Source organism: Alexandromys fortis, unplaced genomic scaffold, assembly GCF_014885135.2.
Source record: "Alexandromys fortis isolate MF-2015 unplaced genomic scaffold, M_Fortis_MF-2015_v1.1 scaffold_240, whole genome shotgun sequence".
Taxonomy (NCBI): domain Eukaryota; kingdom Metazoa; phylum Chordata; class Mammalia; order Rodentia; family Cricetidae; genus Alexandromys; species Alexandromys fortis.
Genome location: NW_026068133.1, coordinates 297,741 through 315,404, shown reverse-complemented (window position 1 = coordinate 315,404; position 17,664 = coordinate 297,741). Strand labels below are relative to the sequence as shown.

Genomic DNA, 17,664 nt, shown 5'->3' with positions numbered 1-17,664 from the left:
CAATAGATCACCAGTCTTCCAGAACAAATTTCCTAATCACAGCTCCAGAGGTAGAAGGGTAGTAATGATTGACTTCAGTAAATAAGTGTTGGGAATGGAGATTTCTCAAACACCCTCCTCTGGTCCTGGAGGCACGCAAAACAGGACAAACTATTGCTATAGTTCTTGCTTACCCCTCTGTAACTAGATTTTAGGAGCCTGTTGCTGAAAACAACACCATCTTTGGCTGCAGGACATAGAGAAATCAATCTTGACTAGGAAATTTTCTTCTTGCTGGCTAACATTCATAGTGCTAAAAGGTGTGGGACAGAGAACTCTGGGGGAGAACACCTGACAATGCTCTTCCAGTGCTACTCTCTGTGCTACAATGAAAACCAGAGATTGCAAAGGGAGATTGAGGTTTAGAGTAACATCAATTCATCTCCTTTTTCTTATAGATTAATAAGCTGCAGTAACACTTGGATAAAATAGCTAATATTTGTTGGTTTTATGTGTTAACTCATACTTTACTACCAAGTGGTACATAAACTCAGTCCTTGAACCCCTAAAATTCAGCTTGTCAATGAAGTCAGCTCTTAACGGACACACAACAGCAGAGAGAATTTTAGGGAGACTGACTGGAAGCGAAGTGGTGGAGGGTGGTATCTGCCCATGTAAGGGTTCCATTTTGTGCCTTACCCTTGCTCTTAATCACTCAACCAGAAAGGGTAACTGAGGCCCATCAAGGGGATTTTCTGTGTCAACACTATCACACTCTGGAAGCCTGTCTTGAGGTACTTCCCCTTGCACATCTCTCTCCCAGGTGATAGCAGGCACCCATCCCTTGTTCGTGTGCCCGTGTCTCTCCCACGTGTTTCTGCTCTAACATTCATGGGCCCGCAAAAATGATTAAGAGCAAATACACTTGATCTCTTTTGAGCTTTCAACCTCAGTTCCCATTCTGGCCCTTCCACCCCCACCCCCTGTACAGATCATGGGAGCCTGCCTGAAACCTTGGGGTCCTTCCTAGTGCTACCACTGCTGAGAAACAAATTCTCCAAATTGTTCCCTTTCTCCTATTCAAGTGGAAACAGCAGGGGAGGAGAGGTCCAGGCTCAGGCTGGTGCAGGTGCAGGCTTGTAATAAGGATAAAGGAGAGACTGCCACCTGCCAAACCTAGGCCAATCACATTCCCTGCTTCTTTATCCTCCAAAATCAACAAAGAGATTTTTCTCTGCTTTCTTCTCTGCCCTTCCTTTCTCACCAACAGGTCTCAAAGTCCAACAGCCTAGAATGAGATGAGCAACATGCCAGTCATGGGAGTTCCAGCGTCACCTACCTCTACCTGTCCAAAGCTAGGGTACCACCATGAATGGTCAATCCATCAAAGCCTGCCAGTGTCCACCAGAGTTTCCTCCCAGGGTCTAGCTGAGGTCAATCTCAGCAAGTACCTTGTGTTTATTTCAGAATCTGCTGGAACCAATTCCAGAGCCTATATGATGCTGCTCTTATGCCTTCAATTCAGGCAATTCAAGTGACAGCTTACCTCCACTCTCAAGGTTCCTCTTAGCCTAAGAGGTGATTCTACTAAAATCCCCTTGGTGTCAAGTTCAGCGCTAACTTCTTTCTGCCCTTACTGCTTCCTCAGGACAATCTCAGTGCCAACCTCCTCCTCCTCCTGGGTCTGATTAATCCTGACATGGCAACTATCAGTGTCTTTTCTTTTGTCCACTGCAAATCCCAATCTCAGCACCCACCCTGTCCCTGACTGACTTCCAGAATAAGCTGGGCCAGGCAACGAAGAGAAAAGCAAGTTGAATTACAACTCCTTTGTGATCTTGGCAATCTCAGTGAGGCTGATAAGGTGACAATCCATAATTACTAACATTCCCTGATGGGATACATATGATCTTCCTGGGGTACAGGTTTATCAAAAGGTAATTACTTTAATTATTCTAAAAAAATTTTAATGTGGGAGAACAGTGGACTATTCCCTTCTCTGTGTCCACCCTTAGCATCCCAGGGTCCTCTTGTGTTTCCCATGCTGAATGCTTACCAAAGCCCCTCCCAGTTTCCCTCCTCTGGCAATGCAGGCATCAGTCTGCTTACCACACACTCCGATTATAACCTGCTCCATTGTCAGGAGCCATTTCCCCTCTAAAAATCATTACAGGAATCACCCTGGGGAGTCTGCAGAATGCCCCTCACCCAATTAGCAGCTATCTCTTAGCGGAACCCGCCTCACATTCCAGCTATCCAGGGAACCAGGTGTGGCAACTTGTGACTTCCTGGTCTGTCCGTCTGAATGTAACCTGACCGAGCTCCGTGACCGGGACCATGCGGCCGGCAAGATCCCCTGCCCTGCCCCCCATTCCTTACCATATATAAACTGTAACCCTTCCCTAATAAACGGAGGCTTTGACAAATCTGCTTGGCCTCCTTCTTCTGTCTTAGCTCATTCCCTTCCAGGTAGCGCCCCTCCGATACCCTGGATTAACTTGATTGCAGGGTGGGTTACAAACCCCTAGACTGAGTAACCCTGGACCCAAACGCAATCCACACTCCATGTTCTATTTCAACTCGCTGGGAACAGAGTCTAGGAAAAGAAACTAAAAATGTAAGTTAAGGAAGATTTTGATGGCTTTGTCTTGCAGACTTTTCATGTATGTGGCCCCCATGCCACCCTCTATGTCCTATTCTCAGTGCATCCATATATAAAATAGGGAAGTTTTGTAAATTTCAACAGTAATGATCCATTGAACCTGGTAGCCTTTCCTAAGGATCTGGATAGGGAACAGGGGTGCTTTTGCAAGTTAAAGCTTCTCTACTGCATTGGTTGTTGTTATCATCATTCCTCAAGACCTAGACAGACCCTCTGATGACCATGATTCTCAGACATTGTCTCTAGTACTGTGCAAAGTTCCTTTGAAATAGTACTAAGGTCTTCCCCACCTTTTCCAGATCCTACATTCCTATCCTAGCCTTAAGAACTTCTATAATGGTTCTGGCTATCAAGAGATAGCCTAGGGCCAAAGCCAAAGTATATCCCACCTTGGTACAGGTGTTAACACCAAGATCCTGTTGGGGTTTCCATGTCTTTCTCCGAGGTACTCCTCATCCAAAGTTATTCTTGCCTCAAGATCAACAACCCATATCCATGAAGTCTCCCCTTCCTTAAATCCATGACTTTCTTCATTGAAAGGCTCCCAGAGTTTGGGGTAGTGGTGTTGGCCTATAATTCCAGCACTCAGGAGGCAGAGGTAGGTAGATTTCTGTGATATACATATTGAGGTTCAGGCCAGTCAGGATAACATAGTGAAAACTTGTTTCAAACAAGGAAGAAAATGAACTTCCAAATTCATAGCCATTCATCCTGTTTCAAGTCAATGAGACCCTAATATCACATCATTTTCGTCCCTTCCCAGGAGAACCCGCACTCAGAGCTCAGAAGGGTCTCCAATAGAAATTTTCTGAAGGATTCAGTTCTGGCTACTGTCTAATGTCCCTTTCCTCTGTAACACATAGCCCTGGAGTACTTCATCCTCAGATGTCACAAATTCAGTCCACTCCCTATTAATCCCTCATGGGGCGTCCTCCTCCTCAATTGTTGGCTGTGTCTCAAGCTAGTTGCGTGTTAAGGGATGGTAGTCTGGAAGTGAAACGAGTCAGTTGCTTAATCAAGGCCAAAGGCCACCTTCCACTTCAGGATGTATAAAAGCAAACCAATTCAGCCATCACCATCTGTCTGTCACCCTCATTGCCACCATGTTGGCCTCTGGACTGCTCCTGGTGACTGTGCTGGGCTTCCTCTTCTTCCTGGTCTTCATGTCTGTCTGGAAGCAGAGGAAATTTTCAGGGAAGCTGCCTCCAGGACCCACCCCACTGCCCTTCATCGGGAACTACTTTCAGCTGAACACAGAGCAGATATACAACTCCCTCATGAAGGTGCCACTGGGCAAGGCGAAGGGTAGAATGGTGGACAGAGGGAGGCCCAGTTTTCAAAGAGGCTTTGTAGTAGGGCATTGACCCCAGGGGGAGTAATTTTAGGCTGGTAGAATTGTGAAGAGCCAGCAACCAACTCCTAGGCATGTGAGACCACATCTTGGGGTGACCCATCTGATAGCTGTTAGAACTCCAGAGAAATGAACCCCAGACCTGTCATCAAGGTGTGACCTTTTTCCTCTAACTTTGCTCATCCTTCTCTATCAGATCAGCGAACGCTATGGTCCCGTGTTCACCATCCACCTGGGGCCTCGCCGAATTGTGGTACTATGTGGACAGGAAGCAGTCAAGGAGGCTCTGGTGGATCAAGCTGAGGAATTCAGTGGGCGTGGTGAACAACCCATCTTTGACTGGCTCTTCAAAGGCTATGGTGAGGGAGACAATATGCATGGGAATGTGGCAGGGAACAATTGGAAGGCTTCAGTTTTCTCTGTCTTCTCCTAGACTCTTCCATTCACATCACTGCCTTCTGCTGTGAGGGGTATGAGACCCACTGTTTCCTAATCTTCCTGTCTTTCTGTGCCTGTGTCTCCTGACATCCCTCCCCCACCACACACACACCACCCATGCCTCCTCTTCCTTCTTGGGATTTTCCATCTGAATCCTGTGCCTTTAAAGAGCTCTGGAGTTTTTGCTCACCCTACTCCATTATTCTTAGCTTCTGTAATTGCCCTGGATGCTGTCTTCTTTTGGACCGCTTTCTTTGTCCACTGCCAGGCTCTCACAGAAATCTGTTCCCAAGCTCAATATCCGTGGCAGCAATCTCACCTCTTCCCAGACTCCCTTTGTTCTCTCTCCCTATTTCCTTCTCTTCACTAGCTCAATTATAAATGTGTTACAACTGTATCCACCCCCAGATCTCCCCAATCTCCCTTCTCTCGCCTGTGCCCCGTTCCTCTCTCTCTGCGCCTCTGGCATCTGTTCTCCATCTGTCTACTTCTTGCTACTGTCCTCTAACTCGCTCTTGGGGAACAGAGCAAGGGTGGTGTTAGTAGTCAGCCACATCTCTCTTCTCCCACCTTTCCTTCCCCTCACTCTCCGTTCCAGGCTTGGTCTTCAGCACCGGGGATCGCGCCAAGCAGCTGAGGCGCTTCTCCATTGCCACACTGAGGGACTTTGGTTTGGGCAAGCGTGGCATCGAGGAGCGCATCCAAGAGGAAGCGGTATTTCTCCTGGAGGCATTCCGGAAGACAAATGGTAAGCAGAGCTCTGCAAGTTCTCAGGACCAATCAAGGGGAAGACACCCTAGAAAAACAGCACCAACATCTAGGATGGGAACTAGGCTAGGGAAGACTATTTTGGTCCCTCTGTGAGGCCTGGTGTCCAGGTTTAGACGGAGTTGGAGGACTCAGCGCTGCAGCGCATGCTCATTTTGAATTATCTGATACAAAGAATTTGATGCTATCCCATAGTGGAAGCCTTTCTCCCACATCTCGCTCTCTGTCCTCCTCCTTACCTACAGGTGCTCTCATTGACCCCACATTCTACCTGAGCAGAACAGTGTCCAATGTCATTAGCTCCATCGTTTTCGGAGACCGCTTTGACTATGAGGATAAAGAGCTCTTGTCACTGCTGAAGATGATGACGGGAAGCTTCCAGTTCACAGCTACATCCTCCGGGCAGGTAACTTGTTTTATCTTATCCTACTGCCGCCAGACCACAGCTGCCAGCTCATTCCAAAACTGCCAACCCCCGTTTAATAGGTACCTTCAAAGTAGTCCGACAGTTGCACCTGAACTATACAGTCTCAATAACTTAAACTGAAATCAGAGCCAGCAGTAGACACACATGGAGAGAGAGAGAGAGAGAGAGAGAGAGAGAGAGAGAGAGAGAGAGAGAGAGAGAGAGAGAGACAGAGAGAGACAGAGACAGAGAGACAGAGAGAGAGACAAAGTCAGAGACAGACAGAGAGAGACCTATCTCAGCTGGGCAGACATTACCAGGACAATTCATTTTACTTTCTAACCAAGGTGCTTACAGGGAGGCCTTCTGAATGCACTAGCCCCTCTTAGTGCCCAAGTGCCTGATGCTGCAAAATCCAGGTCACTCAAATCATGTGCCATCTGCAAAACGTAAGGAGCAAGTCCACTGGACTATGTAGATGAGCTCTTTACTCAGCCATGGAAATACCTAACCCCCTGCATCTCTAAGCAAAATTTCTACACAGACTGTCCCTCAAACACCCCAGTTAAAGGTCCTCCTGCACAGCTCACTCACACATCTAAGTGGGGTCCTCCTTGCAGCAGTTTTAATAGCAATGCAGGTGAACATGACTATCAGCACTACTTTAAAATACTTATTTTTTTTGTTTATTTTGGACAAGCATATATTGTGCACTGAGCCTATTCACCCCCATATCCTTTATCTTCCCTTTGCTCACACCTCCTCCTCCTTTAGTCCACTTTGACCCCTGAGACAGTTTCTCTTCTCCTTCCAAATGATACACATGTACACATATTTGCATATGTCTACCACAAATGAAGAAAAATACTGAGTTATTTCTCTAAGACTGGTTAAATTTGCTCAATAGAGTTATCTCCAGGTGGGCCCACTTTCCTGAAAATGCCATAGCTTTGTTTTTAATGGCTGAAGAATAATTCAGTTGTGTATATGGATCACACTTTCCTTCTCCATTGTGCTGCTTTTGAACACTTAGGTTGATTGCACAATTTAGCTATTGTGACTATCTAGCCAGCAGCCATTGAATGTTGGAAAGCCTGTTAGAACTCACCAATCCAAACCCCATTAGTGTATGAAGAGCTGTCCCCAGCTGAAGTAACCAACCGCCTAAACATCTACATAGGTAACCCCTACCCAACCTCCTAAACATCTATATAGGTAACTCCTACCCAAAGACTGGATGCTTCCCACCCCAGTCTCACTTGAACACCCCAAACCTGCATGTGTTCCTCGAATCCATCTCACTTAAAACCTTGGACAATAGTCCTCAGGCTTAAACTATAAGAAGTCTGTTGCAACACAGCTTCACCTGGTGCCTAAACTCCTGGACAGTAGATGTTTACATCCCTCATCCTAAGACAGATGCCACATATTTTGGGTTTTGTCTAGTGACAGTTGCTTTAGCTTCTTATCCCCTTCCCACAATCAGCTCTTCGAGATGTTCTCTTCAGTGATGAAGCACCTGCCGGGGCCACAGCAACAGTCCTTTAAGGAAATGCAGGGTTTGGAAGACTTTATAACTAAGAAGGTGAAACAGAACCAGAGTACCCTGGACCCCAATTCTCCAAGGGACTTCATTGATTCCTTTCTCATCCGTATGCAGGAGGTAAATCCTAAAGCCTGGGAGCATGATGGGAGGTTCAAAGGCAAGTAGGATGAAATCAGGGACAGGTAGGAGGAAGTTAACAGAGGACAACACATCAGTCCTCTGGCTATAATCCTCATTCAGCATCACTGTTCCATCTACTCTCAATTGTTCTCAGGAGGTTTGTAGGCTAAGAAAGCAGCCAGTACACAAGGGTGTCATGTTTCAGGCACTGTTTTAAAGGCTTAGTTTTATTCACATATTTAGTACCCACAACTCTCGAGAAAGGTTGTGCTTTGACTCCCATTCTACAAATGAGGAGGCTGCAGCCTGTGAATACAGGTGACTTTCTGATATCAGAGCAAGAAGGCAATGCAACCTACCTCACTGACTCGGGCTGGTGCTTTCAGCTAACACACCATTTGACTCTGCCTGTGCTCATGGCTGTTTACATCTGTGTGATCTGAGCTTTACTGTGACCTACTACCTATTGGAACAGATATGGAGATTTTGTCATTGTTGGTTTTAAGATAGAATCTTGCTAATATAGACCTGACTATCCTGAAATTTGCTGTGTAGGCCAGGCAAGCCTCAAACCAGTGGTTGATCCTCCCAAGTCTGCTTTTTGGAGGCTGGGATTACTGGTGTGTGGTGTCTGGTCAAGAAGAAACTTCATGAACTCTGAAGTGCAGAGGGTTGAGGGGAGAAATTTCTTTAGGGAATATTAAGGATTATAATTAAAAAGTAGTTTCCTGTTGCCTAAAACTCATATACTGAGGGCTGGAAAAGTGGCCCAGTGTTTGTGAGCACTGACTGCTCTTCCAGAGGACCTGGGTTCAATTCACAACACCCACAAGGCAGCTCATAGGTGCCTGTAACTCCAGTTTCAGGGAACCCAGCACCCTTGGTAAAACACAAATGCACATTAAAGAAAAACTGGCAATTTAATTGATCATTAAAGATCAGACAATCAACTAAATTATGAATGACAGAAGAGCACTAGATTAGGGCACTGGATCACTTCCAAAGCTCTAAAACGTGAAGAGAAGCTGTCATAGCCAGAATCCCCCTTCTCTCCTTGTTCTGGGTCAAAGAGAAGTGAATTAGGGCAGGGAAAGCGGTTAAAACAGAAGGGCACCAAGAGCATAAGGAGTGGGTTGGACGTGAATTCTTCCCTTCCCACAGGAGAAGAAGAACCCCAATACAGAGTTCTCCATGAAGAACTTAGTGCGGACGACACTGAACCTCTTCTTCGGTGGTACAGAGACTGTCAGCACCACCCTTCGCTATGGCTTTCTGTTGCTCATGAAGTACCCAGATGTACAGGGTAAGGCTGCATGGGGGTGATATTGTATATTCTAAACATGCTTCTCTCGTCATCAACAATATTCTCAAGCTCTCTCAAGAAACTGGATTCTTAGATAGCTACTTCCTTCTCTCCAGAGACAAAGAGAAGTTGGTGGGCACCAGCCTCTAGCTGTTTTATCAACTTGTATGTTGCTTAAGTGAACCTCAAAGGACCCACTTCCCTGTCCCTAAGACCCTGCCTAAATCTCCTTCCAAACAATTCTCACATAATTCTGCTATGATCCAGTTAATATGAACCATGTCCAACAATGCCTATGACTGAAAATGATTGACAATGTCATGCACTGCTTAATGGCCTCCATCTAGTTCTACACTTTAGCAGGAGGGCCTGCTTGTTTGTCCCAGATGCTCGGCTAGCTTAGCCCCAAAATAACCACACAGAAACTGTATTAATTAAATCACTGCTTGGCCCATTAGCTCTAGCTTTTTTATTGGTTAAGTCTTACATCTTAATTTAGCTTATTTCTATTAATCTGTGTATCACCACATGGCAGTGGCTTACCGGGTAAAATTCCCAGTGTCTGTCTCCTGGTGCTCCAGCACTTCTTCCTAACTCTGCCTCCTCTCTCCCAGCATTTAGACCAGTCCTCTCCACCTACCTAAGTTCTGCCCTATCAAAAGGCCAAGGCAGTTTCTTTATTCATTAATGGCAATCAATGCACACAGAGGGGACATTACTACACTTTTGCATTATCATCCTTAGGGTAAGGTTCTTGGACTCCTAAACACATGCCTCTTCTTCTCAGCCAAAGTACAAGAAGAGATTGACAGGGTGATTGGCAAGAACCGGCAGCCCAAATATGAGGACCGCTTGAAGATGCCCTACACAGAGGCTGTCATCCATGAGATCCAGAGATTTGGAGACATAGTTCCCATGGGCCTGGCTCGCAGGGTCACCAAGGACACCAAGTTCCGTGACTTCCTCATCCCCAAGGTACTGACTCACCTAGCCTATAGTAATCTCCAGCCTTCTACATGGCCCTGCAGGTTCTCTTCCTCATTAGAAACCACCAGTCTTCTCTCACTTTCTTAGTTACATGCTCTCTCTTCCACCACTTATCTCCATCTTTCTACACAGAATCTCCTATATCTTGGGTTTTCTCCCAGACGTTCTGACCCTGGAGTTTCAATTCCATGTCTTTCAATCATCAAGTCTCAAGACATAAACTCAATTTACCTACATCTCCTGTCAGAGACAGGAGTGACATGTCTGTCATGCATCCTGTTTAGAGGTACATAAATCCAATATTCTTCAGTTCTTAACTTGAGAGGCATGAAGCACATATCCTTCAACCTCCCACCACAGACCACAGACCCCATTCATCCTGTCTCCTATAACATCTCCTGTCTGAAGGATGATGACCTCACATTCCTCAAAGCCCTACCCTGAAAACCCCCTCAACTCCCATACATTATATTTATGTCACCCCTATGGGCCAACAGGACACCCATCCAAATCTATATTATCAATCAAACCTTCCTCCTCCACAGGGCACTGAAGTGTTTCCTATGCTGGGCTCTGTGCTGAAGGACCCCAAGTTCTTCTCCAACCCCAAAGACTTCAACCCAAACCACTTCCTGGATGACAAGGGACAGTTTAAAAAGAGTGATGCATTTGTGCCCTTTTCTTTAGGTAAGAGGTCACTGTCTAGTGCCAGGCCACTGCTCATACCAACAAAGATAACGCATCCGTATCTCTCCATCTTGGAAGATTCTCTTGGATCAACCTCCCAGCCATTTGGCTGCAACTCCCATATTTTCCAAGCACTGACCCATGAAATTGATGGTCAAGCTGTAGTGATAGATAGGGGAAATGAAGTCTCAAACTAAGTCAGAGGTCACTCTCAGGTCACACAACCAGTTCATAGAAAGAGGTTGCAGCTGCCTGTGGTGGCACTTATCTAATTTAATCCCAGAACTCAGGAGTCAGAGACTGGAGGATTTTAGTGAGGTCAAGGGAAGCCTGGTCTACAGAGTGAGTTGTAGTATAGCCAGGGCTGTCACACAGAGAAACCATGTCTCAAAAAATCAAAAAAAAAAAAAAAAAGAAGAATAAAGAGAAAAAATAAGAAAGAAAAGGGGGGAGGGTGGGAGGGAGGAAGGAAAGAAAGAAAAAAGGAAAGGAGGAAGGAAAGAAGGAAGAAAGTAAGGAAGGAAAGAAAGAAGGATGTTGCTACATGGCATCCATACTGGAGAGCACCTCTCTAGAGAAGGGAATCCACATTTCTCATTGTTACAGCCTGAACTGAGGCTCAGAGATTAGAGCCTTCTTTAAAGGTCTCAGCCTTTCCTCCCAGAGAGAATACAGCCAGGGATTTGCTATGAAGGGATGTAAAGAATTGGCTTCATACTCCCTGTCTCTTCTCTTTAGGAAAACGGAACTGCTTTGGAGAAGGACTGGCTAGAATGGAGCTCTTTCTCTTTCTCACAAACATCCTGCAAAATTTCCACTTCAGGTCTCCACAGGCACCCCAGGATATTGATGTGTCCCCTAGACTCCTGGGTTTTTCCACTATCCCACCAAACTACACCATGAGTTTCTTGTCCCGTTGAGCCAGCGCTGGATAAGGGTAAAGGAAAGGATGGAGATCGGGCTAGTGGGGGATTGGGACTTAGAAGGGATCAGGGGAACAGGAGAGAGAGGACATGATAGACTTGCTGAAGACAGACTGCCACTTCAAAGGTAGAGCATGAGAAAGGGTAAATTTATCCTATGTTATAAATAGTAATAATTATATTAGTAATAATAAAGTAGACATTATTTATAGAATAAGTATTCTTTGTCAAGTGGTGTGGGAGGTCCAACTGTCTGTGTGTTGCTTTCCTTGGTTAATGAATAAAGAAACTGCCTTGGCCTGTTGATAGGGCAGAACTTAGGTAGGCAGAGAGACAGAACTGAATCTTGGAAGAAAGAAGGGCAGAGTAAGAAAGACAGCATGGATCCACTGGAAATAGACATGCTTTGCTGGTAAACCACTGCCACGTGGCAATATACAAATGAATACAAAAATTGTATATTGTATACAATATACAAATAGAAATGGGTTAAATTAATATGTAAGAGTTAGCCAATAAGAAGATATAGCTAATGGGCCTAGCAGTGATTTAATTAATACAGTTTCTGTGTGATTATTTTGAGGCTAAGCTAGCTAGGCATCTGGGATGAACAAGCAGGCCCCCTCCATGCTACAGTCAAATTTATGCTAAAGAGTCTTGTGATCTCAAAACTCATAAATGCATTGGAAGGGAAGATAATTCACATTACTATTGAGGCACATTCTTGACCTTACAATGTTTCCTTGGTCTAAGTTTATGGAAGTTTCACCGATTCCCCAAGAGCAGTAATACTTGAATGAATATCCGTGTACATTGTCCTTGGGCAGATTTTCAAATGTCACCACACATTAGATAAAGCAACAAGAACTCAGTCTTCTACCACATCATCCTGCCCAGAGGTATTCAAGAGCTTGGGGTGGGCCACCAACATGGTTTCACCATCAACTCACCTACACTTTGATTTACATATTTAGAACTGATCACTCAAGCCTTGTTCATTAAGGGAATTGTGTTCAACTCAGAATCCATTGAAGAACTGGAATCAGGCCTATTAATGAGGTCCTTGGTGGAGAAAGACATTTTCAGAGGTGGTCAGGAAATCTTAGGGATAGTACATTGACATGAGTGTGTGCTGATTCATGAATGTGTGTGTGTGTGAGTGCACATTGCAGGGATGCACCCGACCACATCTTCTGCCATGAGTTAGTTTCCAAAGGCTGAATGTTTGCTTACAAATCTGGGATCAGAGCCAGTAAAGAGTTTTAGAAGCATGTGCTCCAGTGGCACTAGTATAAATCTGATGAGTGGACAGCTGAGCAATGGACAATCTCGATGTCGGTGGATACATCAGCTGGACGTCTTTTCTTATTTTTAGGATGTCAGCTGGACCCAAGAGGGAGCAGGGGTATCAGGGCATTGAGATGGCATCTTTGGGAACTGCTTTGCAAGCCCTCCCTGGTGGCAAACTTCAATCCTACATGCTGTAGATGGTTCCTGGGGGACTGATGGAAAGAGGAAGAGAGTGGGAAAAGATGGTTCAGTTTAAAAAGTGCTTGTAAAGCAATCATGAGGACCTGAGTTTGGATCCTTAGCATCCATCAAAAGTCAGGCCTGGTGGCACATGTTTGTCACCCTAATGCTGGGAGGGGGTTGAAGACAGCCCAGTCCAATCAGATCATAAATTCTTAATTGAACTAGAGATCCAGTCTCAAAAAAACAAAATAGAGAGAGAGACTGGAGAAGACAAGCAGTGTTGTCTTCTGGGCTCTACATGCGTGCACACATGCCTGCATGCACATACAATAATGTATACACACAGAAGAGAGAGGGGCTAGTTCAATTTTAGCAATGAGACACACTCTTAGAGGAAGGGACAGTGGCTAGCAAGCCTTTGTCTGAAAGAGAGAGAGGAATAAACCCTGTAATGTTGGGAAAATATTAGAACACATGAAATCATGACCCAGTTTACAGAGACAAGGTGTACTGTATCCAACCATGTTCTGCTCAATAACAGAAAGCGCACATCCTGCTGAAGCATGACTGGAACATTCTTTGTGATAAGCCATTTGTTAGGATACAGAAGCTTCAATCAATTTTTAAATATTAGGGTAACCAGAGTAGCTCTGGTGAACAATGTGAAATGTAGCCAGAAATCAATAGCAAATTTAAAACACAAAAGCCACAAGGATAAGGAATTAAGCAATATGGCTGTTAATTTTTTCTTTCACTCAAAATTGGAAATTACACGTATTAGAGGCTGGAGACATCTTAGTGGCTGTAAATAGGGGATGCTCTTGCAGAGGACTTTAATTGGGTTCCCAGTACCCATGTCTAGCAGCTCAAAGCCACCTGTATCTATAGCTCCCGGGGATCCAACATCCTCTTCTAGATAACATAAGCACTGGAAATTTACACACATTCACACACAGAGACACACACAAATAGACATAATTTAAAAATAAGCCTTTTAAAAATATATGCATTAATGGAGTATAATTGATGTTTTGATATATGTATCAATTTTGCAATGGCTAAGTCACACCAACAAAAACAATGCAGACTTACATTAACAGTGGTTCAAAGAAATATCATATGGTAAACCATAAAACACATATATAACGGAACAAAAATAAGTATGGACAAACTTGCAGAATGAGTCATAGCAGAAGGCATAGGTAAATTCATGGAATGGCTTTTAAAGAAAGCTCAGATTCATAAATGTTCTTTATAAAATTTCCCATGTGTCAGAAACATTAATTTCAATGAGATTTTTTTCTATTTTTAATTTTAAAAATCATATCCTTTATTTTTGAGATTATAATATTCTAACATCATTTTCACCTTCCCTTTCCTCTCTCCAAACCCTCACAGTCACAATACCAAAGAAGAAGCCATAGTCCAAAACTATAAAGAGGAGATGAAACACTTAACAAGGCAGGGGGATAAAGAAGCAAGGAGGTGACTCAGCAAACAAAAAGAAATCTCCCCTCCAACCTGGGTACCCAGCAGGGGGTGACAGGAGCTCAAAGTACCCTAGAGACTGAAGGCACCCAGCTGAGCACAGACTGATGGTCATAAATTTAGGCAGGAATCATAGTGAAGAGGTAATAGAAGGGTCATCACAGCATGGGCCTAAGAATGAGGAAGAAGAAACCACCCATGAGCAAGGCTGTTTTTCTAGGGACTTCATTCTTTTATGTAGTGAGCATTAGCTGTTCACATATCTTATCAGGCCCCTGGCTTATCATGGCAGTAGTTACAGAGAAAATGCTGAAGGAGGAGGTTTTGGGTTCATTATAGCAGTTTTGATACTCAACTAGGTGTGTTGTCTTGCTGCCCTTCCTGTTTTCAGGCAAATATTTCAATACCGGTAACGAAAGGGTGATTCTAAAAAGCTTGGGTTCTGGCTGCATGTCATAACCCTCTTCTCTCTCTAACATTTGAGCTGTGCCATTTCCTCATGTCACACACACACACACACACACACACACACATCAAATGAGAAACATCCATCAAGAACAAGAATAAGAAGTATTGCGAAGAAGGGGGAGGAAAGATCAGAGGAACCAGAGGGGTCAGAGACAACCAGAGAACTTGGCCCACAGAAACAATTGACAAGGACTCATGGTGCTCACAGAGATCAGGGAGCCTATAGGGCTCTCACCTAAGATCCCTGAGTATACATTATGATTGAGTAGCTTGGTGTTCTTGTGGAATTCAGAACAGTGGGAATGGGGGCAGTTGCTGACTCTTTTGCCTACATATGGGACCCTTCTCCTACTGGGTTATCTCATCCAGCCTTGACATGATGGTGTGTGTCTGATCTTAATGTAGCATATTATTCTGGGTTTGGTTAATATCCCTGGGAGGCCTCCAGGAAATGGAGGGGCATAGATCTGAGGGAAAGGAGAGAAAGAGGGGAGGTTGAAGAGGAGGGAATGGTACCTTCAGTTAGGGTGGAATATAGGAAAGAATCAAAATGAATAGACTTAAAGATTCAATGTAACCAACACACAAATCTTGCAAACTTCCCTAAGGGTATGAGCAGTAATTCATGGAGAATCTGTACGTTAGAAACCTTGGATAGTTCTGCTCTTTCTGCAATAATAATGGCTACTGTTATTATTTTTGAAAGCCTGGCAGATCCTTCTGACAGCTTTGATCCTGAGGTACAATGTCCAGTTCAAGCAACAGTCCTACTGAAACATCGCTCTAGTCTCCCACCCCTCCTGGGGCTCCATGTGAGCTATGGAGGTTCTCTGTTCCCTAGTGCCCATCCTAGACTCTCTTCCAGGCTCTTAGGGGGATAGAGACAAAGTGGGCAATAGCCAAACAGGTCAACAACTTGACCCTATGGTCAGTCTCATGATCTATTCCAGAGTCTTGGAATTCAGCAGTTGAGAAATTGTGATTTCTCTGGAACAGTACTGCTGCTCTGCTTATTCATATTTATTGTGTGTCTGTGTTGCAATCTACACAATTACTAGTTTATATCTGCTTTTTGGTTTCATTTGGGGATATTTTTACAGAACAACTACTTTAAAAACTCAGTTCCCTGAACAAGCATAACAGTAGCAGCATCAAAAGTCATGCAAGAGCTGGGCAGTGTTGGTGCATGCCTTCAGTTCTTGCACTCAGAGGCAGAGGCAGATAATCTCTGTAAGTCTGAGACAGCTGAGACTACACAGAGGAACACTATTTTGAAAAACTAACAAACAAAGAAACAAACAAAACAGAGTCTTGCAAGATTCATTACAGCTATGAACAAATCATCAATGAACACAAACCTGAAAACAGAAAAACTATCGTAGAATTTGCTGTGCCATTAGAAATATTCAGGGTAAGCAGGGGAATTGTAACTCATTGAAATGAGGGAAGCAGGGACAATAGAAAGGCAGGACATAGAAAGCAATGTTAAATAAATAAAAACAAAAAGTGTAACATGAGATCCTGTTTGTTGGGGTTTCTATCCTGCCCAGTTCCCACAGGTGGTAAGTTCCAAAGAAAATCACACAGAGGTTTACATAAGTTATAAACTGATTGGCCCATTAGCTCAGGCTTTGTATTAGCTCTTATAACTTATATTAACCCATTATTCTTATCTATGTTAGCTACATGGCTCAGTACGTCTTTCTGTGGGGTTGTTGAAATAGGAGCAGCGGCAGGGCTGTGTCCCCGGCACCCGGCCGCCCGCATGGCAGGCTTATGCCCAGAAATAATTACATGGAAACTGTATTCTTTCAAACACTGCCTGGCCCATTACTGTAGCCTCTTATTGGCTAGCTCTTACATATTGTTCTAACCCATTTCTAATATTCTGTGTAGCCCACGAGCTGGCTTACCAGGGAGGATCTTAACCTGCATCTGTGTGGAGCTGGAGAATCATGGCGACTCCTCGACTCAGCTTCTTTCTCCCCGAATTCTGTTGTTTACTCCACCTACCTAATTTTCTGTCCTATGAGGGCCGAGGCAGTTTCTTTATTATTAACCAATGAAAGCAACAGATAAGATACAAGACCCACCTCCATCATGGGGTAGGTCACATTCTGCTTCTTCCATGTCTGGACAGGGCTACAGAAAGAGCTTCCTTCTTCCCAGAATACTCCTGTTCTCATTGCCCCACCTCTACTTCTTGTCTGATTGTCCTGGCTATGCTTCCTGCCTGGCTATTGGCCAATCAGCATTTATTTAAAACATAATTGATAGAATACAGAATTGTCCTGCACCAAAGAGACTGGGGAAGCACATCATGAAGAGATCAAAAAATTAGAAACCAGTAAAAAAAGAAACAAAAAACCCAACAGATTTCCCAATTATAAAAAAATCAAAAGTAAAACTAGATTAAAAAAAAACTTCAAAATGAATAAAAGTAACATACAATTATTTCTTTGGTCTGGAGAGACAGCTCAGTGGTTAAGAGCATTTGTTACTCTTGTACATGACTTGGATTTGATTGCCATCACTCACATGATGGAACTCCAATTCCAAGGAATCCAGTACCCTCTTCTAAAATCTGTGCACAACAGGTATACATGTGGTGGCCAGACACATGTGCAGGCAAAACACCCATACACATAAAAATATTTTTTTTAAAAGTCTGATTCCTAAACTAAAATAAAGTCAAGATTCTAATTAGTAATAAAACCAGCATATTTCTAAAAGTATTTAAAAATGACAACCTTAATGGTCAAATATAAAGAAGTTGAAGTCTTTGTGCAACTCCATTCTGGGTCCTTGAAAGTCTGATTCTACCAGTCAAGTACATGGTGGGGGAGGGACAGCCAATCTTTTGGATCCTTTTTGATGGTTCTCCTGTACCTCATATCCCCACCCCTCATCCTCCACCCAACCCCTTCTCTTAGCCTACAATGAATGAACTTACCTTAGTAGTTTGCTTTCTTGAATAGCAGCGGCCCCTGGTGGCCAGCTCTAGCCTTGCAGTCTGTGAGCAGGGCAAACTCCATCCTGAGACAGCTAATGGCTGGTTACTGGGA

General features: G+C 44.1%; 1 protein-coding gene across 1 annotated transcript; it reads left to right on the top strand.

Annotated features, from left to right (window-relative positions):
- Window positions 1–3,711: 3,711 nt before the first annotated feature.
- LOC126491012 (cytochrome P450 2A3-like) lies at window positions 3,712–11,869 on the top strand. Its single transcript, XM_050126390.1, has 9 exons — window positions 3,712–3,924; window positions 4,189–4,351; window positions 5,029–5,178; window positions 5,444–5,604; window positions 7,091–7,267; window positions 8,432–8,573; window positions 9,361–9,548; window positions 10,106–10,247; window positions 10,986–11,869. The coding sequence occupies exons 1-9, from the start codon at window positions 3,745–3,747 to the stop codon at window positions 11,165–11,167; spliced, it is 1,485 nt and encodes a 494-aa protein (XP_049982347.1). The 5' UTR covers window positions 3,712–3,744; the 3' UTR covers window positions 11,168–11,869.
- Window positions 11,870–17,664: the final 5,795 nt, after the last annotated feature.

Excerpts from the sequence above, each read along its gene's own strand:
- LOC126491012 (XM_050126390.1), top strand. The coding sequence starts at position 3,745 with ATGTTGGCCTCTGGACTGCTCCTGGTGACTGTGCTGGGCTTCCTCTTC. Across the intron at positions 4,352-5,028 it reads CTGGCTCTTCAAAGGCTATG|GCTTGGTCTTCAGCACCGGG; the intron begins GTGAGGGAGACA and ends TCTCCGTTCCAG. Across the intron at positions 9,549-10,105 it reads GTGACTTCCTCATCCCCAAG|GGCACTGAAGTGTTTCCTAT; the intron begins GTACTGACTCAC and ends CCTCCTCCACAG.